General features: G+C 34.3%; 2 protein-coding genes across 2 annotated transcripts; both read right to left on the bottom strand.

Annotated features, from left to right (window-relative positions):
- Window positions 1-719: 719 nt before the first annotated feature.
- On the bottom strand, window positions 720-8,595 carry synpo2b (synaptopodin 2b). Its single transcript, XM_051120108.1, has 3 exons — window positions 8,306-8,595; window positions 4,629-6,616; window positions 720-2,118 (listed from the first exon to the last, which is right to left on the bottom strand). The coding sequence occupies exons 2-3, from the start codon at window positions 6,267-6,269 to the stop codon at window positions 1,639-1,641; spliced, it is 2,121 nt and encodes a 706-aa protein (XP_050976065.1). The 5' UTR covers window positions 6,270-6,616; window positions 8,306-8,595; the 3' UTR covers window positions 720-1,638.
- Window positions 8,596-13,576: 4,981 nt separating this feature from the next.
- kcnip4b (potassium voltage-gated channel interacting protein 4b) lies at window positions 13,577-23,185 on the bottom strand. Its single transcript, XM_051109488.1, has 8 exons — window positions 22,912-23,185; window positions 17,609-17,733; window positions 17,409-17,478; window positions 16,814-16,884; window positions 16,134-16,241; window positions 15,895-15,999; window positions 14,984-15,046; window positions 13,577-14,896 (listed from the first exon to the last, which is right to left on the bottom strand). Exons 1-8 carry the CDS (start codon window positions 22,997-22,999, stop codon window positions 14,849-14,851), a joined length of 678 nt encoding a protein of 225 aa, XP_050965445.1. The 5' UTR covers window positions 23,000-23,185; the 3' UTR covers window positions 13,577-14,848.
- Window positions 23,186-24,627: the final 1,442 nt, after the last annotated feature.

Below are 24,627 nucleotides of genomic sequence, written 5' to 3'. Positions count from 1 at the left end.
AACAGTGTGTGTGCATTTAAAAGTATACAGTTGCAGAATATTCTGTGCTGTTTCTAAGTTAGAATTACAAAAGTTAGCGTAAAATATCTGGAATGGAAATGTAATATTTTATTTTGACGTTATAAATTACACACTGAAAAAATTATGTGTATCTGTGAACACCACTAACAGTATTGCAATTTTTTTTATGAACTAAAAAGTCCATCCATGATGAAGATCTGCTCAATTAAACACTTTCAGTATGCCTCAAAATCACCCAGAAACATAATTATGAACAAGTTGAACAAACACACTATTTGAGACCAAAAACATAATAAAAGAACAACACAGTGAAAACGTCACACTTCTATCACTTCCGTCAAGTTAAAATGTTGGTCACCTTAAACCTTAAGTGCCATGTTTTTAATGGGTGATCTAAATCACATCAGTAGTTCAGACTAATCATTGTTGCATACTGATTAATAAGGTTTCACAAATAAAAGTAATCTAATCTAATACTGAAAAAAAAAAAAAAAAAAAAAAAAAAAAAAAAAAAAAAAAAAACTTGACTTACACTTGATTTTGTGCTCATTCATAGTGTGTAAGATGTTTTGTGTAATGTGTATTGATATAGTAATTATGTATGACTTTTGTTTATATACAAATAATCTGCCATTCCTAACAAGGAGCTCAAGGCCCACTAGGGGGCCTCAGCAAACTTCTAAAGGGCTGCAAAGTAATTTAATTTTTTTTTTTTTTTTGGTTATTTAATAATATTAAGTTATATTTAATATAACTCACTTATTTTAAATGCTAGAATGTTGGGCCTATAACATAATCTAAACTGATGACATAATGTATACACCACTTAGCTCTAACCTAGCCTTTTTTTTTCACTAAAAAGTCTGCACAGACCAAATTTTCTTTTCACTACTGTAAGTTTCTAATCCAGAATTTCCCCGAAGTTCTATTTTTGTTAAATCTGGTGTCTTTTGTCATTCAGTGTTTAAAAAATACAAGGTTGTATTTGGCCTTTTGGAGCTTAACAGCAACTGGAGTGGAAAATGAAAGATTTTTCATGTTAAGGGTGAATTATTCCTTTAACCTCATTTTTAAAAATCAGCATGGACAGACAAATAAACTTGATTGGAAAATGGATTGCTCTGACTGTTGGTAAGTAAGGTTTATGTTAAAAGATATGGAAATGAAACAAAGTTAACAATATGGCCCCTTTTTTGTAATATACATATGATCCCAGACCACAAAACCAGTGATAAGCATCAGTCTTTTGAAACTGATACAACTATTTGAAAATCTGGAATCTGAGGGTGCAAAAAAATCTATTGATAAAACCACCTTTAAAGTTGTCCAAATGAAGTTCTTAGCAATGCATATTACTAATCAAAAATTAAGTTTTAATATATTTACGGTAAGACATTTACAAAATATCTTAATGGAACATTATCTTTACCTAACATCTCAATTATTTTTTGACATAAAGGAAAAACGATAATTTTGACCCATACAATGTATTGTTGGCTATTGCTACAAATATACCCGTGCTATATGACTGGCTTTGTGGTCCACACTTACATATATTGCATATAGCCTACTATGAGATATACACTATGATTTGATTTGATCATTTAAAATATTTAATTACAGTTTCCAACTGACTCTATGCAATTGTGGATAGTTTGTTTGAAGTGTGAAATTTCTGGGCAGAGAACCACCCCTGCTGTACCTTTTGGTGGTCACCAGAGGCTGTGCAGAACGGAAAGGCGGCCCATACACAATTGGTTCTTTTGGCACTGCAGAAAAGCTGTTGTTAGGGGATGTAACAGCTATTATAGGCCCCCTCTCTTGTGGGCCACAAACAGAATCATAAAAAACTCTTTGCTTCCATTCTGCTGGTGTTTCTGGTAGTGATTTTCTATGAGTAGCAGAAATTTTGGACTCAACAGGACTAAAGGGGCTTTGAGAAACTGCCTCCACAGAGGAGAGTGGTTTTTTGGGCTGTTCCACCCAGGAATATTGCCTGTTCAGTGAATGACGTTTTGAATGGACACCTGGGGTGAAAGTGGGAGACACAGAGGACAGTCTCTGGGGGTAAGACAAGGAACGGCTCCTGCTGAATCCCTACATAGAGAAAAAAAAAAGACATTCACACTTAGTCACACTTAATCAGTAGTAAAACAATTATACACAAGTTGGCAAATATGAGCAAAAAAAAAAAAAAAAAAAAAACACACAATTCTTAGTTTGTAACACAAATAAACTCTTGCCACTTTTGTATTTTCACACTACTTTTTACATCAAACAAATAAATTATTTATGACATGCATTTAGACTGCCCTCTTCTGGACTATGTCTGTAAATGCTATTTAGAAACAGCTAATATTGGTTCAGGGGAGGTCAGGGTTGGTTGGCACAGGATTAATTCTGGTTATAATTAGATACTGTCAAAACATTTTTCAGAGTTGTTGCACTCTTCACTCTTCAAGCTCACTGATTCTATGTAAACATGAAAGTTAGAGACTGCCTGGTAAAATGGCATTAAATAAGATGATAACTGTAATATAAAAACATTTATCTCAATATATATATATATATATATATATATATATATATGTATATATATATATGTAACAAATTCATGATGAGATGATGAGTGTTTTTATTTGCTTCTTTTATATTCACCTTTTATTTTACATATTACATATTTTTGAGTTTACATTTTGCACTAAAAAAGTTTATACTCTTTCAGTTTGGGATGTTGTGGGAACTTCATTTGATGTCAAGTCACGAAGTAAACTTCATTTGTTGTAGTGTTGCCATTAAAAAAATTTTTTTTTTAAGTCAGTTTGGGGTTGAGTTGGGAGTGGGTTTATTTCAGCACTTACCTCTGGTTAAAAGCGCTTGACTAGTTAAGTAGTGTAAGACCAGTAAGATCATATAACTAAGCAGAAGCGGTGTCTTAATAGGGTTCATGTGTTTCAAACATGGTGGTGCAAGAGCTATTTTTAAAATGAGCTATGTGCAGAGTTTAAAAAAAACCACAGCCCCCAACCCACTGCAAGCTATCCACAGTATATCAGCAATCTGTGAAGAACAAAATTAATCTGACGGAATATAGACTTATGTTTTAAAGACTTAAGTTTTATTAAATTGTAGTATTTGTTGACCCAGTATAGTTCTTTTTGACCCAAGGTGCTTTTTATTACACTGAAAGAAAATTGTATTGTAAATATTGTGCATTTTTGTCATTTATTTACTGGCCTTTGCAGGACTTTACCAGATAGAAACAGGTAGAGTGACATGGGGGAAATACAAGAAAGAAAAATGTGGTGCAATTGGCAAGCAAACGGAAAGCACAGAAACCACTGGTAAGCAAACAGAGAATGCAGAAAGCATTAAGTGAGACAGAGCTGATGGAAATATTTATTAAACAGAAGAATCAAAAAGTTCAATAGTTTTGAAATGACAAGAGGAAATAAGAACAGAAGCAACAGTTCAGATTGATATTTAAATTAGTACAAATAGGAGTATTCTGTACACCCATCTTTTGTTCACTGTATATGAACAGCAGTGTCCGCTAAATGCATTACAACTATTTAATTTACAAAATATATAATAAATGAAGTATTCTGAATTATATTTTTAGATTGGCTTGAAATGTCCAAAAAAAAAATATATATATATATATCAACAAGAACAAAAAATCACAATGTTTTAAAACCATGTGGCAGCAGAACCTGTGAAAGGTTTTCCTCACTACTAACAACTTATTTGGGGGTCTGACATAACTGCAAAGAAGGCTCAAGGGGAGATCTAGTATACTGACCTGAAACTTTAGCCAAAGCGTAGCATTTATTACTTTTAACACAGATTATTTAATTGGTGCTTTGCCTGTCCAGGCAACATAGCTGACAAATAAGTTTACATCCTTTTTATCATCCAGGACCACTTGGCATAATGGCAAAAAATGTTTAACAGTTTTTCTCTAAGAAAAAAAAAAAAAAAAAAAAAAAACCACAAAAATATACATAACTGTCATTTATGTGGAAACATATCACTATGAAATTGTGAAACTAATAAAAATCAATCTAATCAAATATGCTATAAATTGTATAACATTTTTCATAATTTATGAAATTCATATCTTGTGCACTGATGTTTATGACATAAGGAAACAATTTTTCTTTGATCTTTTGAGGTGTTTGTACTATAAAAAACTTGTTCTAAGAAACCTGCAAAAACAGTACTTTTTGAATTAGTTTTGCATGTATACTCAAAAAAAAAAAAAAAAAAACTTAATATGGATAGCATGCCATAACCCCTTTAAAACCAAATTAACGTTGCAAAAATACTGGTTTCCATTTCTTGCCTCCAGTGTTTGACTTTTTGGCTGAAAACGTTGGTCTTGGAGCCACTGGTAATGCACACCGTGAAGCATATTTATTATTCACAGGTAAAGAAGACCCTGCATAAACGTTGCCCCCAGAGCTACCAGGAGGCAGGGTGGTGTTTGAGATGTCTTTTTTTCTAGGGCCATCATGCATGGCTAGTTGTTTCCCATGTAACTGTTGTGGAATACTAATGGCCTCATTCGATGTAGACTGACGAACAAAGGGGTACGCAACACTTACCTCTCCAGTGGCTTTAGATGGATTTTGCTTAACTGACTGCAAACTATTTGGGTAAGGGGAAAACACTGTAGACGGCTCATAAGCTGCTTCCTTGGCCTCTGGAGTGGAGTTGTAGGTAAAAAGCGAAGAATTCAGTTGGTAAGGCTGATGTTTCATAACATCTAGAACATTGAGATGTTTGGGTGGTGGATTCTTCTTCTCCTTGTTTGCTTTCGACTTTATCTTTGGACTAGTTGCAGGAGGGGGTTGTTTAACTGCTGCGAGGGGATAAAAAGGCGACAAAATAGGATTGTAGGAGACCGGAGGTGGGGCACGGACATTAGATGAGTATTTCCAGGTGCTTGGCATTGAGAGTGTCGGCGACGAGGATCTGGCTTGGTTGGCTCGCACAGTCTCATCGTCCACCACAAATTTTTCCATACGTGACTGTCTTCGAGCAAACAGTTCAGCTCCTTTTCCTTTAAGGTTCAGTCCTTCAGAAGCACCTGCATCTGATGTATAACCCTTAGGAGAAGATAATGGAGCCTTAGATCCCTGAAAGTATGTGCTCAGGTGTTGGGGTGGGCAGGAAGCAACAGAGTTACCATCACTTGACCTAATCCATGGTGTTTTAGACTGAGAAGGACCAGATGTATGATGTGCCTGATGTGGATCTGAAGTCCAGGCTGATTGATGCAGATCTGGTGAGTGGGATGGAACCCAAGCAGGTGATGCCTGCCTTGGCATCGGTTGAGATGACAATGAGGACTGGGCTTTTCCAGCAGGCTGTAGCTTTGGTGGGCTTTGATATGGTACTGCCTGCACCTGGGGGTGCCCCATAGCTGGAACTGAGCTTGATGCAGCAGCAGGACTCTGAGACACAACATGACCCTCTTCAGACCAAGGAGGGTGAGCTGGGTTGATAACAGGTTTGGGTAGGACAGGTGGAGGGTTTTTCTGCCTGATCGTTGGAGCTTGCATGAAATTGCACGCTTCAGCACCCAGACTAAGAAAATCCTCTTCTGGAACCAACTCCGTTAAGGACTTCTGATCACCTTTTTTTTGAAGCCTTGGCATTTCTTTTGAGTCTGTCTTGTTTGCTCCTCTCCTTTTAGTTTCTGGAAGAATCCCTGTTTTAATGGCAGGTATAGCAATACGTTCATCACGTGATGCAATGATGTCTGATGTGGGGGACCAAACCTGTGGCACTGTGTTTACTGGAACAGAAACCTTGAATATGTTTTCAGGTTTCTTAGGTGTTGGGCTTGAGACACCTCTGACTGTTGAAAATGCTTTTTGTCCTTGACTATGCCCACCCAGAAAGGGCTTAGCAGTTCTGTTAGACACAAGTGACCTGGAAAGAGCTGAACTTTGGTATGGATCCAGACCATTCATACCATTCGCTGATTGTGGTAACATCTGTTGCTGAAATGTCTGGTCTTGATAATGTTGTTGTTGCCTTACGTAGATATCTTGTGGGGCTTGTCTACTTTCTTCCTGCGGAGGAGGCCTAACAATTTCACCTTCTGGTTCAACAACTGCATCCACTGGTATGCTTTTTTGTCTCATTTCCTCTTGTTCTGCAGAAAGCTCATCCATTCTTTGGCGCCTCTTGGCAAACATCAAGACTCCCTTTCCTTTTGTCTCTGGAAGATGCTCCATTGTTTCCAAGTTTGACTCTGTACTTTGAAATTCTGTTGTAGCTCAAAGCAGTATTGTGGTTCTGGGAATTAAACAAGCTGTATTCTTCTCAGAATCAATTCTTGAAGAGAGCGACAGTCTGTCCCGACTTACTTTGTGGTGTACAATCTCATTCTCGTCCGGAAATCTATCTTTGACAAGCTGTACTGTAGCTAACCAGTGTGAACCTTCTGACCCTTTTTTGACACTTCTTGAACATCAACGCGCTTCTTTTTGGCAGCAGTAAAAAGCAAAATGTTATGTTTACTTTTTAGAGTTGGCTTTTTCAGCTGTCTGTTCACTGACTGTGCCTCACTCCATCCTCCGTCCTGTGAAAGTAGATTTAGAACAAGAAAATATAAAAAATGACATGAAAACGATGAAAAATGGAATTACACAATACAGAAGACTGGCCAGATTCATATATTAACAACATAATCAACATGAGATCATGGTTCACCTCGAATTTTACACAGGTCATCGCATAATAACTATCGTTATTACACTCCCTCTGTGTTATTTAGAACAGGCACCAGCTAATATTTTAAAAAGATAAGGAATTATTAAGCAATTTTGATATTATATATTTTACTGAAGAGGCATTTATGTAAAAAGATTTAAATTAAGTGAGCACTTTTTATCTTCTGTCAGTTTTCAATTATAAATTTCTCTGCATATTTAAGAAATTCATGAAAATGCCATCACACAAGCCTTAGTAGAACATTGTTAGCTGGGTTAGTTGAAACTAAATAAAGCTTTAACCATTTTTAGTTTACTAATTTATGATTAATTCTGCAAATCTTGTCTCCTATCAGATACATTAACATGAAAACAATTCCAACTGCAACAATTATATCCAAATTCAATTTTGTTAAACATCCCATCCAATGCTACGTATCAGAATACAGTTGCATATATTCTAATTTTAAGTGTATTCAAATGCAGCTTTAAATAAGAAATAAGCATGATGGAATCCCTCATAATATTCTGAAAAAAATAAGCACACACTTACACTAAATCCAGGCAATCTATCTTCACAACTTTGTAAAAAAAATATAGTAATAATAATTTTCTAATGCTTACACTTGGCTTTCTAAGTCAGCTTAGTCCAAAGCACCCTGACTTACTGAAGGCTTTTTTAGGTGAACAAACATTTGTGAGGGGTCATAAAACCCCTTTGCTAAAGTGGGTATCTGTGCAAACTGTGTCAGTGCTCTTTGGTGGGGTGACAGGACAGTGAAAGACAGAAAGAGAGAGAGAGAGAGAGAGAGGTGTCCACTATTTAACGGAGTCAGGTCTCCTCACAAGGGATTGTATGACAAATCTCTACTGACACATGCTGGTGCCTGTCAAATCGGTGGCCTGAGGAATACTGCAGGGACACACTCTTATTTTGGTATCTCTCAAATGCTGTTTAGCATATGGCTTGCCTCATCCATCCCAAACCATTACTAAAATTGACAAATGATGATGCAATTTTTAAGTATTTTTTAAATGCTATTTTAATTGCCATTGCTTCTAAATACACATTAAATAATTTCGTTACACCCAATAGCAAAATGTAACAACTCTTCAATGTTTCAGTCTGTAAGGACATTTGTGCAAGTGTATAGTGTGTCAGAACTATCAGAGGATCCATTGCCTAGTAAAGCAACTGAAAACCCTATTTCAGAATTGGCTGGTTATTTCTGTCCAGGCACTCTAACTGTCAAGACATGCTCATGCAAGCAAGTGCCTTACAAACCAGCCAAATGATGACATCTCAAAATAAAATGTGCTCTTTTTTTAAAAAATATATATTATATTTTACATTGTTATGATTCACTCATCAGATAAAGTATGTAAGGTGCTAATTATTTAAGGTATTTCAATTTATATTACATTTCTTTTATTAGACAGCGGTAGAATAATGACAGTAGAATAATCAGTGGAGAGGTAAAGAAAAAAAGGAAAAACAGAGACAGTAATAGACAAAGACAGCCACTGAAGGACAGATTTGGAGAAGGTTTTTGTCTTACGTGCCTGTCTTGCTTGGTGTCTGCTGAGTCTGATCAGTTCCGTCAAGGAGGCAGTGCCCCACCACTCTGCCTGCTCAGCACCCTGGACTTGAATTCCACTTGACACATAGAAGGTCCCACACCTCTCCCTCCTCCTTCTCTTCCGTCTCCTCCTCTTCTTCTGCCTTTTTTTCCACTTCCTAAGTTTCCAAGAAATTAAAACACTCCTGCTTTAAGTTCTTGCTGGGTTCTACTGAGAACCTGTGCTAGAAGAGCTGTAGTCCCTGTTGTCTTGTTCAGATATGGGGAGATATACTTCGAGGAAGGTCCATATCAGTCTCCTCAGTGTGGGAATGGGGAGTTGCCCTCTCATCCGGGAAAGAGTTTTAGAACTAGTGTCAATATCATGTCAAAGCACACTGATACCATTCTTAGAGTGACCAGAGGGATGCTTGGTGGGGCTCTTGATGCTTGATAACACATGCTGTCAGACCTTGTCCATGTATCTGAGCTGCCCAGGAGAGCTGGGCCCTTAAGGTCATTTAAAATAAAAAGCATGAACACAAATAACTTTTGGAATTTCACTATTAAGTGTTTTTCCCTTAATAAACTCCTAATTTGCTGCTTACTGATGGTAAGGTAGTATTTTAGTAGTTATAAGTATTTATAAACAGTCAATATGCTAATAATATTCACTCTAATAAGCAGCCAGATAATAGTGAATAGTGTTCCCTAATCTAAAGTTGTTATGATAACTTCCGTTGTAGTACAGAGCACACACATAGACATACAGAGGGGAAAAAAAAACAAAAAAACATGGAATATACAATATAAATGACCAGTGACATCCATTTAATTTTACAATTTGCTCATCTGCATTAAGCTAGTTAATGGATATTTACAGAGAACAATAACTAAGATATAAAAAGCATTTCAAGAATTTCCTGGCACAAAATCCTTTGCTATTCCAAACACTTAACCACGAAGTAATGTTGTGCTGCAAATAAGCACAACCTGCTGTAACACAGCCCTAATATAGGCAAGTGAATCAAACGGCATCTGGGATCTTATAAACTGATTGTGAGCCATGAAACTCAGAAACTTAACTTGAAATGTTTTTATCTGATCTCACAGTCTTTTTGTTGTTGTATAGAAAGGACTAAACAATATATCCATTGAGCAACTGTATAATTCAGCCCACTCTATATGAATTGTGAAATATACGTGTAATATCAATTTAACACATTCTTCTTGATACACATCTTACTGTTAGACAACAGAAAAACTAAAATGTCAATCAATTATTGTAAATGATTCTAAAACAGATCTAATAAAAGTAAAAAAAAAAAAAAAAACTAATAACAATGTATTTGTTTAATGTACTGTATATTCATCTGTGCATTTCATCATCAACAACAATACTCATGCTGCATTCAAATAACATTTGCAATATATTTCATCAGTATTGCAAAAATGCTCACCAGCAACTCAAATTAAAAGCACTGACTTTGTGTTGTCTAAACTAAAAAAATTCAAAATATTCTTGACTAAAAGATACAAAATCCAGGTCTAGGCATTCACACATGTAAAGGGTGACTTCCAAAATCATACAAACTCACCAAGGGACAGTAAGTCTAATGGAGTGAATTCATTCCTCTTCCTCAATAGGGAGTCTGGAAAGCCATCAGCCCTTCTGCTTTCTCTAGAAGGAATGGTATTCACTGTTTGTGTCTAAATGTTAAACTAGCATTTGTGTCCTGGGAGCCAAACACAACAGTGTGGTGGCTGTTTTTCATATTGTGTGCTCTGTAGGCCATATTTTCTCCTCCTGATGGTCCTTACACAGTCTCATTGCCATTTATGTCTCAGTACACATATACAAGCAAGGATAGAGATGAAAAGATAAGAACTGGAGGGAGAAAAACCTAATTATACAGTTTATTAGCACCCATGTTTGCACCATGTGATGATATGATATACATTCCATACTGTTATATGCATGTTGCTTATTGTCTTTTATACTGAAATACTGACTGTAGAATGTTGCTTGTGCATAGCCTCAGATAATATACAAAGCCTCTAGGAACCAGGGATGGCACATCATAAATAGTCATCATACAGTACACATGTCATGTGACAAAAAACATGATGTCATTCTTATCTCTGACAGACAGCTGTTTCTGCATTAGTTTTATTAGTCTGACCTTTGACCTTAGGTTGACAGGACACCTGCTGATCAAGTAAATATTTCAGCTGGACAAAATGACTTTGATATGTGATAGTCTGATAGGAATCAACACATGCATACATGTCATCTTTTACCAGGGCCCAGGGCCACTGCTAACTAAATGAGTTCCCCAACCCAAGCACCAAAAATCATGAGATACTACTGATTATTAAAACATATCCAGTCAAAATATTTAATTGTTGGTCTACTGTATACAACAACTAAAAGAAATTAATACCTTTATTCAACAAGGATGCATTAAATTAATTAAAAGTGACAGTAAAGATATTATAATGTTCTAAAAGCTTTCCATTCAATTGTTCTTTTGAACTTTCTATACATCAAAGAATCCAAAGGAAAAAAACTGAACACAAAAAAACTGTTTTCAACACTGATAATAATAATAATAATAATAAATGTTTCTTGAGCAGTAAATCAATGTATTAAAATGGTTAAAATTCATCTTTGCCATCAAAGGAATCTTAAAATATCCTCACATAGAAAAAATTTGTTTTTAATTGTAAAAATATTTCACAATATTATTGTTTTTGCTTTATTTTGGATAAAAATGCAGCCTTGTGGTGAGTATGAAAGACTTCTGTTAAAAATGTTTCCGATCTAAAACTTTTAAACATTAGTGTAAACAGTAGTGCACAGTTCACAGTCAATGCAAGAGTGGCCCTAGAAAGATAGTTAATGTTAATTCAAACTCCTGACAGCAACTGGATAGTCCATCCAAAAATATGTTCACAGGGTAACTGATTATGTCACACCAGTCTCAAGTATAGTGTTCATGTGTTATACTTCTGAAACTGTGATAGTTAAAAATGATCAAGGTTGGAAATGGCAGGGGGGCTGAGTTCATGGATTGAATTAATTTAAACTTGTTACATTTTTCAATGGAGCAAAGAGAATTTCTGCATTTATTGAGCAGAATTTTGACTTTCGTGCATGTAGCCAGTGGGAATGTGTCTCAATGTGCAACCTCAGATAGAAAGAAAATCTTCAAGAAAGTCAATCTTAATCTTAGGGATACTGAGAAATATGAACAGAAACAGATTATTGAACAGCTCAGGCTATAAAACTTTGGATAACACTTTAGAATACTCTTTCTTCATTAATGAATAACTACACGGAAACAAATGAGTAATACAATATTGTCATTCTAACTACTATTAACAACAAACTCAGTTCTCTGTTAGCTTATCTCTCAAAAAAGTACTAAATGATGGTTACATTTTAGTAACAGTTCTCACTAGTTACTTATTAGCATGCCTATTATTAACATATTGGCTTTTTATTAGTACTTATAAAGCACCTGTTCTGCATGACCTTATTTTACATCCCTCATCCTACCCAGCACCTGAATTTAACAACTACATTACTAATTATTAATATGCATCAAATTAGGAGTTTATTGAGGCAAAAGCCATAGTTAATGGTTTGTTAATAGCGAGAACTGGACCTTAAAATAAAGTGTGACCGGAACTACATACAGTTTCATAATTAATGTGAATAATGCATAATTAATTCTAAAGTGAAGATCATAGTAACCCACTAGTAATTACTCAAATATTACCAAATATTTGGAACAGTATTCCAAAGTAAATAGCATGATAACTTCCTAGTAATGACTTGAAATTTTGTATTGTTTTGGATAGTAATTCCTTTTGATAGATTCTGCAAAACATAAATTAAAATGTGATTGAAGAAGCACAATGGATTTTGTCATTTTTGTCATGTTAGGTCATAATTTGGATGTAGGCAGTACTTTTTATGAACTGACCATTAATACTTGAGGGAAAAAAGATTGTTCAGAGCAAAAAAAAAAAAAAAAAAAAAAGAAAATCATAGTGGAATAAATGAGTAAATAACGTCACTAGAATGATGAGTGTGTTGTGAAAACACAACTGCATCATATTTTAATACTTACTTCTAAACGTTGTAATCCTTATACTATAAAATTTCATGTTACTTTATGTTACATAGATGTTGTAGTCTGACTTTTCCCACTGAATTACTGAAATACTAATACTCAGCTGAGGAAAGGAATTGTGTCTCTGACAGATTAAAATCGACAGCAATCAAAATGTTATATACATTTGCTTAAATCAAGGCAGCTGGCATTTATTTATTTTTTTATTACAAGAGAATATAACACTTAAACAATAATAACAATAATAAACTTTAATAAGTGTTACATTTTGAGCACTAACATTTTATTATTCCTCTGAGACCAGAGATACATTTTTCAAATATCTAAGAAGTCACACATAAAATTATTTTGGAATGCACTTATATAATCCATTGGAATGCACCATCTGGATGCCACCATTTACTGGTACCACTTCTCATCATTTGCCAAGACCTACATAGTAACAATTCTAAATCTTCAATTCCAGACCTTCCTGCAGTGTAATTTCTATTGAAAAGGCCAGAATGAGCAAAAGAACTATTAGTATGTTCTTAATCAATGAAATTAACTACGGTCCTCCCTACCTGAGAGAGAGAGGAGGCACTTTTGTTTTCACAAAACCAGTCATAAGTAGCATAGGCATATTTGTAGCAATAGCCAACAATATATTGTATTGGTCAAAATGATCAATTATTCTTTTATGCCGAAAATCGTTAAGGTATTAAGTTCAGTTCATGTTCCATGAAGATGTAAATTTCCTACTGTAAATATATCAAAACTTAATTTTTGATTAGTAATATGCATTGCTAAGAACTTCATCTGGACAACTTTAAAGGCGATTTTCTCAATATTTTCCAGATTTTCAAATAGTTGTATCTTGGTCAAATATTGTCCTATACATCAATGGAAAGTGTATTTATTCAGCTTTCAGATGATCAAGAAATTGACCCTTATGACTGGTTTTGTGGTTCAGGGTCACATACTGACTGATATTAAAACTTAATCAAGGCCTAATTGGTATCTTTTACATTCTTGACATTAAATAATATACAAAACAGCCAAATACATTTAAATGTCAATTAGTTAAATATATATTAAGAGTTCCATATCATTACTAGTTAGCATGAATTAAATTTAATTACTCATCTATTGTCAGTGATATGCTAGGCTATTATAAGTACAAGTAACTTTGTCCATAATATACATGCTAATCTACAGTAATACAGTTTCACTAACTACCGAAATTGAATGTATGGCATCTGATTTTCAGATAACTGCTATAGCTGAATGCTATTAAAAATAAAGAAAGACTCTCAGGATTTAACGAATCAAAGGATTGCTGCACTTAGAAGTCAGAAAATAGCACCAAAACAACATTTGGGGGTTCTCACGCATCTTCACCCAACTTGTTGCATTGTTAAACTATGTTTTCAGTGTATTTTTGTTTTTAGTTCCCATTTCTAGTTCCTCACTGTACACATTCTACCAATTTTTTATGATGGAATTTTTTCTGATATATAAGCAAAATATTTAGGTCATTTAAAATGACCTATAAGGTAAAATGCAAACTAGGTTCTACCTTCTGGCTGCTTTAGAAATCTTGATAGACCTCCCTCTCTTTTGTATACATATGGAATAGTTGTTTTCACGTTTACATTTTTTTATCCAAAACAACAACAAAACGTTCACTGGGGTTGGTTAAAAAAAAAAAAAGTATCTACCCCAACACTGTTGAGTATTATAGACCCACTGCTGGTTATTGAATGGTTTATAAAAACATAATGAACAGCAATTAAAAAAGACCACTTCTGCATCATATACAAGTCATCAAAATGAAAATGAATAAACAAAAAAAAAGTTAAAGACATCACAAGTTTTGGCTGAAAAATCTGGTGTGCTTCCTAAACAATGTGCACATTTGATGCAAGGAAAAGCAGGTGCCCACTTGAGAAACAGGGTTTTAGCTTGACCTTGAGAAGTAATCCTAGTCTACCATAAATTATTTCACTATTTGATTAAATATTAAAAAGGTTGGGGTCAAAGGTGCTTTGAATTTCTACCCAAGTATACCAAGACTGTTTAGGGTTCAATTGTGAAACATTAAATTTGTAATACAGCAAGTATGAAACAGCTAGTCAGTGCCAAAAATTAGCCACATCAGTAACACAGAAGCACATTACATTATACAATAACACTGATGTTGTGTTTTACAAGTAGGTGCTGTTTTACCACCAACATTGCACATCAATTTGCATCACACCACAGCCCAAAATTCTACCAAGATACGTATACATTCAGCAGTCAGTTCACTAAAGAGAATCCAGAGCAGTTGTCGAGCGCAGTCCAGAACAGCGGCATTATCCAATAAGTGTTAATTATCTAGAAACGTCCAAGTGTTTAGGGTGGATTTCCTGACTAACTTCTAGACAGCATTGTCAAAAATCTTAAGAGACTGCATTATATTTTCATCCTGCGAAACAAAAGCACAAACAGTGGTATTATTATGCATTTCTGCTTTAGTAAATAAAGGTTTAAATAAAGATAAAACGAGCCATACTTTTTGGCAGCAGTCAATAAATTCATCAGCAGTTACTACGCCATCCTGGTTTATGTCCATTTTCTTAGGGGGTAAGAATGTAACGTGAGGTGTTATCTTGCAATATTGAAACAGTGATTTTAATGAATATGTCTGCTGCACAACTAGCCATTAAAAATGTGAATAATTAACAGATTTAATACTTGCTTTGTCTCACTACAGTTTCCAGGTGAAATGTCCACTGGGTGGACATTTGTTTGTTTTATTTGTTTTTCTTTTTACTCCTTAATCTTAATTTTAAATTAAAATTTGAAATCAAAATGAAAACATTTAAGGAACTCATAACTCATTTAAGGAACTCAAGGTACTGTCTTTTAGTTTGTGTGTTTGCTGGCATTTGAAGCCATGTCTTTGACTGAAAGTAGAACTAAATGACACTTTATATTATGTTAACTGACATTAGTAAAATTTGTATGCTCAGGTTAGTGTTTTCAAGACAAACTGTGCACAGTTTAAATGTTCTAAAACCATACAAAAGGTCTGTTTGACAAACAGTGTTATATTTAAGGTGCTATTTAAAAAATAGTTCACCCAAAAATTTAAACTCTCTGATCATTTGCTCACCCTCCTATTGTTCAAAAATCTAGATGACTTTCTTACTGCTACTAAACACAGAAGATGTTTGGAAGAATGTTGGTAACTAAACACTTTTCTTCTCTCATGTTCCTCAGGAGAAAGACATACAGGTTAGGAACAACATGAGGGTGAGTGTCCAAATGAACTATCCTTTTAACTGGCATATGCAAATAGGATTGAAAGTCACAGTGCTTCTAGCGCCACCCTGTGGATATTTTCACCTGAAAACTGCTATAATATGAAGCAAAATTTGAATAGTGACATTTTCCAAATATAATAGTGCATAAAAACATTACTTGAAAGAACATTCTGACGTGTTGCCTTACTGCCTCCTCTTTAAGTCGTGGATGGATAGATTTCCCCATCAAATCATAAATAGACTTCAATATATCCAACATTTCCTGAAACAAAAAGATTATATACAGTCTTTGTATGAAATACTTCCCAGACCAAACAGGGCTTTTTGACAGGAATCAAAATTCAAGTTCAGACATAATCTTGAGAGCTACATATTCAGATTTAAATGTTTTCAGACCTCTTTAGTAATTTGTCCATCTTTGTTGATATCATATAGATTGAAGGCCCAGTTCAGCTTCTCTTCAGTAGTGCCTCTCAACAAAACTGAGAGATCACAGACTAACTCCTGCAAAAACAAAAAAGCTGAAATATCAATGAATCCTTAATACTTACACTGACACACAAACACAAACACATTAAAGCTAGTGAATAGATGAAGAATTCACATAATAAGGTGCCTGAACATTCCTGCTTTTTTATATAGTGTTAAAGGATTTAGCATCTGAAAACATTATTTATTACAAAAGTTTGGATGACATTCACATCAGAAAAAAAGATAATTAATAATAGGGCTGCAAAACGATTAAATCACATTTAAAATACAGGTTATATATAAATACACATACGTATATTAAGGGGAAAAAAACATATATATTATAAATTATATAAAAGCATAAATATATATATACAATTATTTTTTTAAATATATACATGTATGCATATTTACATATACATAATAAATATACACTGTACACACACATATACTAACATAAACATAAACTTTATTTTGAATGTGATTACTCACAATTAATTGTTTTGCAGCACTAATTAAAAAAAATATCCAAATTATCAAAACTTTTCAAAACAGTGTATTTTTTTTTCTATTTATCCCCAAACAATTAAGTTAAAAATTCTTACCTCAAAACTAAGAGAGCCATTCTTATCTTTATCAAATGCATTGAAAAGAAACTGAGCATACTTTGATGAATCTAAGAAAATAAAAACAATGAATACAATTATATTACTGCAAGTAAAATTTTAAGTTTCTGTGACATATGTAAATTCAGCCACATTTCAGTTCAGCTTTGATTTGAACGGCATCTAGTCATAACATGGCACACTCCATCATTTTTTCCAAAGGGATATAAAGTTACATTGGTTTCATCATATTATAATGTAACTTGTTTTTTAAATAAATACATAAAAAAGTCATTATATTATGTGGAAAATTTCACATCATACCACAAGGAGGAGACACTGACTGCAGTGTGCAGTAACATTTATCTGGTCTTCAAACTGTCACATTAAGTATTTTTTTATGTGATTTTCACATTTTTAGATGCAGTAATTTACTAATATCCTTAGAATCTATAATGGTAACACAAAATACACTTATCACTTTCATACTGAAATTGCATTTTATAGTGTCCTGTTATTATCTTTATTAAACACAGCGTCATATTGTTTGGCCAAACATATTTAATAACCTACAAACAAATTTAAATGGACCAACCTCCTAGTGGGAAGAACAGAGCATAGATGTTTTTAAATGTGTCCTCATTCACAACTCCGCTTGGACAATCCTAGCAGAAACAGGACCAGACAAGAAAGCAATATTTAAGAGGAATATCTCCAAAGAGAGCAGAAGCCCTAAAATGACAACATAATTTTTAATTTCTACACCCAGCAGGTGGGATTTAACTGAACTCTCACATTCTTGAATCCTCTATAGAGTAACTGCAGCTCTTGTCTGGAGAAATGGGTCTGAGACTGCAGTTGCTCCAGATTTTCCGGGTGATACCGCACCGTTGTGCTTTCTTGTTCTTCGTCCTCATTATCTACAACATAGCAGACACAGCCACCATCATTTATATGGGAAAAACAGCTTCAGAATCAAAGAATCAGTCTTTTTATTTACTGTGACACATGCAGAAGTTCAGATGCATCCTCACTTGCTTGCAAACTGTCCAATGACGCCTAGAGCTTTATCTTTAATTAAGAATCCTGGCACTAGCAGGTACAGTGACACTAATTACACAAACACTTGTCTTTTTGATGAATAATGAAAAGAGAGTGACATGTATTGATGGCTTTGTCAAGGCCATGTTTCCTTTTACACGCCATTATCTGTGATTTGAGAATCTACATTAGGGTCAAAACAGATTTTATGTTTGAGATCTGAGACAAGTTGGTAAGAGGGGTCAATATTTGCAGCAACATACAAGTATTCTTTGTGCAGTTGTTTAGTGCTGTATTTTATATTGATTTACACCTATATAATGGCATTTTGATATAATTTTTGTATAACTCCTCTGACCTCTGGCTGTTTTGTTATTTTAAAACTGTTCATAAAATACTATTTAGCAGCTATGTTATGTGTGTGTCATAAACAGCTTACCGGGTCTGCTGGCCTGTTTCTGTGAATTTTATTAAATATTCACTACTGTGCCTTAGCAGGTCAGGTAACTAAAGACACTGAGCGGTGTCTCCTTTAGGACATGCATAATACCTCTGTCCCAGATTCTCATGAAGAACGTCCTGGTGCATAGGTTGATGCTTGCAGAGAAGCACTGGTTTTCACAAGATACCCTCTCTGTGCTTAAAAAAAAGTTCTACCTCTAGCCTAATTTCTAAATATCATTGCCCATGTATGAGAAATATATCATATCTGAGGAAGACAATGAAAGAAAAAAGGTTGAGATAACACAATTATAATCTTATAATCTCCTTTAAAACATACAGTCATATTTGAAATATTCACTATTTGTAGGTCAAGATGTTCTTGTTTGACAGAGATTGAGGAGATAACATGCTAAAATTGGGGTACCAGAATGACCCACTTTAAGACTGGTCAAGATGTTACAAGCTGCTCCTAGAACATAATCAATCAAGTCACAGCACCCACCACTGTTCACTGGTCACATTTCACTGCACAGGTGGTGCTACAAATAACTAGAGCAGATTTTAGAGTTGTATTTGTGTAGTTCTGGATCTGGAAACTTCCTACGTGTGCCTTATAATTTATTATTGCATGATTGCAAAATGTAGTTTGTATAAATGTATGATTTTATACCCTAAGGTACAAAAGCTGCAAGGTACATCTCGGTACCCTATTTTATGCAGTTTTTATAGTTTCATTATCATTAATCATTAATAGAACACCAGTTTTAATGAGAATTCCACATTTTAATCGACTGACTCAACCGTTTAGGTCTTTTCATATAGATATGTATAGTTATTTGCAAATAGAAACTCATCTAATCTGTCTAAAGGTGTTCCTATAAACACTCTGCGCAGGATGTGAAAACGATGTATGTGAAATCACTGGCCTTAAATTTAATTTACATGAGAGAATATGGTATTTTACTCTATTTTAGAACTGAGAATACAGTTGTGAGAAAACCTCAAATTAAAGGAGAACTCCACTTCCAGAACAACAATTTACAAATAATTTACTCACGTCATGTCATCCAAGATGTTTATGTCTTTCTGTCTTCTTTATATATATATGGTTTTTGAAGAAAACATTTCAGGATTTTTCTCCATATAATGGACTTTATTGGTGCCCTGATTTTGAACTTTCGAAATGCAGTTTAAATGCAGCTTCAAATGACTCCCAGACAAGATAAAAGGGTCTTATCTAGCTAAACAATCTGTATTTTTTTTTTTTTTTTCTCAAAAAATAAAAATTTGTATACTTTTTAAGCTTGTGTAGCACAGGCTCTGTGATGCATGTACACGACGCTATGAATCACATCTAAATTCATCGTCTGTGTACTCCGGCTCAAAAAGGTAGAGTATGATGAAAAACTCCATCTTATTTTCTCCTACAACTTCAGAATCGTCCAACATTGTTGTACCTTTTTGTTTGTAAACAGCATTCAACAGCATTGACTTACTTGCACTTCCTTAGTCTTTGCGTGTTCGCTTTGTAAACGCAGTCTGTAGTTCCGTGTGACCTTTCGACGTGATTCAACAGTACGTAGTGTTGTGGACGTGCACCCCAAAGCCTGTGCTACACAAGCCTTTGTGCCTAAAAAGTATACAATTTTTTTTTTTCTGAAAAAAAAAAAAAAGACTTCTTCCTCGGCTGGGATCCTTTACAGCCCTTTGAAGCTGCATTTAAACTACATTTTAGAAGTTCAAAATCGGGGCACCAATGAAGTCCATTATATGGAGAAAAATCCTGAAATGCTTTCCTCAATAACCATCATTTCTTCACAACTGCCAAGGGGGTGAGTACATTATTTGTAAATTGTTGTTCTGGAAGTGGAGTTCTCCTTTAATCATTGCACAGTCACACACACAGAGAGAGAGAGAGGGAGAGAGAGTCAAAACAACATTATTAACAAAAAAAACAAAACAAAAAAAAAACAGCTTCAGCTCAGATTAAAGAGTAAATCGAAAAGGAATAGTGGCTGATAGAAGAAAACTATAAAGAGGAGCTATTTTAGTAAGCTTTATATAAAAAATGACCCATTTTGCTGCGTCTTCATCAGCAAACCATTTCTGTTAATTTCAGTAGGGCTTAGTTTAATGTAATTTCTTTCATTTTTCCACTTATTGCCATAGTGTGTCATGAGAAATGTGGTATTTTTTTCTTTGCCTGCTGAGTGGCAACATGACTCTATCACTTTTATAAATGCCTTCTGTGGCCTGTTTTTGAAGTAGAAGGGGAAAAGATTGAATGGTTTGTAGTTACTTTTGTCTTAAGCTGCTAATAAGGCAAAGCAGGTGTTATATACAGATAGGGCAATGAATCCCCAGCAGGAAAACAATCAAGTTGAATTAAATCAATATACTAATGTAATCTGCATGCATGAATTTCAAGTAGGAAGGTGTGTTTACTTATAGCAGATCAAACAAAAGCACAAAACCTTTTCAAATACAGAAATAATGAAGCCAAAAATCCAGCAGAAATGTGGCAGACAAAATTACCTGAAAAAGATACCGGTCTCTGCAATACTTAATTTATGGCATTATTAAGGGATCATCAGTGTCTTATGGTCGGCTATGAAATGATGGAGTGTGTAATTATATTTAGTCCCACAAGGATATGAAGCACAGCCAAGGGAAAGATGAAATTAATTAGAACTCTCATCCACAAAGTTAAGACCATTAATGATTAGCACTGTATTTCAATAATAAGCCATAAAGGGTGTGGTAAGAGATTATTTATGTTATTATTAGAATAATAGACAGTGATGACTGAATATAAACAGAATACACTACACAATCAAATTTACTAACTACACTGTGTCAATGAATAATGCAATTTTATGGAAGAACAGTGTATATTAAAACCTTAGCTGATACAACTTTGGTGGATTTACATCATTTTGTTGTACATGTTTGCATTATTTTCAGGCTAAAAGATCTTGGGTATTACAGTTAGCCCACCTCTATTGGAGTGAAACATGGTTCTGTAATAACTTGGCAAGATATTTGATCTACAACTCTGTCATTAATTATTAACAATTTCAGTAATGTGTAATTACACCCTTGAAGAGCCAAAGAAAAAAAGGGTGTATAGCATGAACTTCACAGGATTGAAAAAGAGTTTCTGTCTGAAAAGAGTTACAACACCTGTTGACTTTTCTATTAACTTAACATATATATATATATATATATATGTGTGTGTGTGTGTGTGTGTGTGTGTGTATATATATATATATATATGTATATGAAAAAAAAAGTCATTCGCTGGATATCTTATAGTTGATCTACTGTAATTACATGTATAATATATGATTATTAGGGTTTTATTAGGCTTTCCATTAGTTTAGTGTGGTTACTTCTTAACTGATGTCATGGATAAAAAAATTAACTGTTGTTGTATGGGATAATTACATTATAGAAATGGGAATGCATGGCAAGCCAAGGAAGAGTGTACATCAAGTTATTTCCTTTAGGTGGGGTTGTTTTTGAAAATCAATTTAAACATGACTGGAAGTTTTACATTTAAATGCAAATCCTTGTTTCCACAATTTCACCTTTATAAGACAAGACAAGAAAAAAAGCACATACACATACACATATTAACAGTCGCACCATGCTCTTGATAGACACTAATTTGGGAGAAATACCTTGTAATATAAATTTAATCTTTAAAAAAGAGAGAGAGAGAGAGAGAGAGAGAGAGAGAGAGAGAGAGACATATCTATAGCTGAATGCATTACATGCCATGATTTTTCAGAAAAAAATGTAAACAGTAAAACAACTGGATTGGCCAGTTGTAATTGTTAAATTAATCTACAGTTTATTTATTTACTCAAATTCATTTGTTCATTCTCAAACATTACTGCATGTCGCTAACATTGCCAAGGTCAAGCATTTGATTCCCAGGCAATGCAAGGACTGATTTATAATGTATACCTTCAGTGCAGTGTCGCTTCGAATAAAAGCATCTACCAAATGCATAAATGTAAATTTAGTTATAGCTTTGTTGCAACTTCCTCATGTCAAAACGACCCTTGGTCTGTTTGAATGGTGTATAGGCTTATGGCAAAAGAGCACCATTGTGGAAAACTAACTTGGATTGTCTAAAACTAACTTGGTTTGGAAATGTTTGTTCTTACTTATAATTTACATTTATTTTTTAACATTAACATTTTTGGTTGCTACTTAATATACGTATGTAGGTTGAGTTGTACATTAAGTTGAAAATTCATTAAAGTTAATCATATTTTTTTCAGACAGTAGTCATAAACGAATACCTTGTAATTACCCACTAATTCCATTTATTGTGTCTGATGTGTCACATTATCCTCGTCTGCATGAGCTTGTTCACCAAAGGGAGCTGTGAAAATTTCTGATGTATATGGTACTCCAGATGTAATTGTTTAATAATAACAGTTTAGCAACAAAAGGTGAGCATGAAAATGGATGTAATGAACTTTAGGACAACACAGAGATAGGCAAATGATGATTCATGTCTGTATTAAGTTATCTTTTAGTCTCATACAGAGCAGTTAATCATATTCAGAAAGAGGCAATTACAAACTGGTTGACTTTACCTGAGTTCAGAGTTCCTGTGATTAATCGAGCAATATGCTGAGTAAATTTGATCAACTGACGCTTGCATCGCCGCCGTCGGCTGCTCATTTTCAATTACAGAGAGGATGGAATGAAAAGCAGTTTCTCTGGTTTATTCCAATGTTCTGTCAGCTTGAATTCCGCTGGTTTCAGTTTTCTATCAGGTATATGGATGAACAGTGACGCTGAAAGGTGTGAATGCGCGTCAGCGTTACAAACACCTGAGAGCGAATCCGTTTCCATTCTCTCTCTCTCTCTCTCTCTCTCACACACACACACACACACACACACACACACACACACACACACACACACTTAAACACACACACACACACACACACACACATCTCTTTAAATCATGGTTCTCTCAATTCTCTGACTTCCGACAGGCTAATGTTTTAAGTGGAACTTGATACAGTATCTGGCTCTTATAGCATCCCTTAGCTCTTTATATAAAGCTCTAATTGTCTCCCTTAGGTGAATGCCCTCGTTTTAATTATTTCTTCTGATGACCATTCTTTTGGTGTCTCTCCACGTCAGACCGTTTAGTGAGTGTAATATGTTATACCCTACTTCGTAAGTATTCTATGTATTTTTATACAAATAAGAGAAATAAAAATGAGTATGCAGATACAATAAAAAAAAAAAAAACGATTTGAAAAAAAAAAAAAAAAAAAAAACATTCTTTTTCTCACACAGTGTATAAGGCTCTTTATTGATGACAATATAAAGTAGCCATTATATTTTGATTGCCATGTGGGATCAAGTTTAAAAACCCTGGTTTACCGCAGGTCTATCTTGGGAATTCACAGGAATGTAAAGGACTGACAAATACAGGACTTTGGCTGCAGTGGATAAAACTGTCTGCCAAATGTCCTCCACCTTCGATATTTTAGAGGGGGCAGGAGGCAATGTTCTGGTTCTCCTTAGACAGCAGAACTTTTTCCCAAACTGAATAAATGAGTCCAAACTGTAGGGTTTACTGTAGTGACAATGTTCTTCCACCCTGTTGCTGACTGATATCGCAATTATTAACAGTAATTAACAACTTGTTTCTAGCAGGAGTATATCATCTTATTTGCATATGAATCTTGGGAGAAAAAAAGCGTAAGTTACAACAGTTCTGTTTAAAGGGGGTTTCTAAAAAAAAACCTTGCACCAGTGACAACTTTTGTACATTTTTTTCTGAGAGTACAGGTCTGATAAATGTAAAACAGAAGGCAATGACAGAAAACAAGATACCAAGTCAAGAAACATTTAACTGAAATTAATTTTAGTGGAATTGTATATAAACAATATATATGTATACATTGTGTATGTGTGTATATATTCATATTTCAAGGGCCACAATATATATACATGAAATTGCAACACGACAGAAATGATAAAAAAAAAAAAAAACTGCAGGTGATGTGAGGGCTATCGTAATGGCGCCCTCTGGTGGTATGAGGTACTTCTTGTAAAAGCATACCTTTTAGAGCGTCTCTGCAATACACTTTATGGAAACGTAAAAAGGAGTTTATGGATGTTTTTGCAACGCTTGAGAATTTTCAAAGAATACCACAGTTCAGTTTTACTAAAAATTATGTAAGCCTATTTTACACATTTATATAGGCCAATAGTTTTTAGTTTTTTTTTTTTTTTTTTTTTACGTTTAAGTGATCTTAAGGATTAGATTAAAATGAGAACAGTGAAAA

The sequence above is a fragment of the Labeo rohita genome, chromosome 1 (genome assembly GCF_022985175.1).
Source record: "Labeo rohita strain BAU-BD-2019 chromosome 1, IGBB_LRoh.1.0, whole genome shotgun sequence".
Classification (NCBI taxonomy): Eukaryota; Metazoa; Chordata; class Actinopteri; order Cypriniformes; family Cyprinidae; genus Labeo; species Labeo rohita.
Note: the sequence above shows the minus strand (reverse complement) of the source record. Positions and strands in the feature narration are given on the sequence as shown.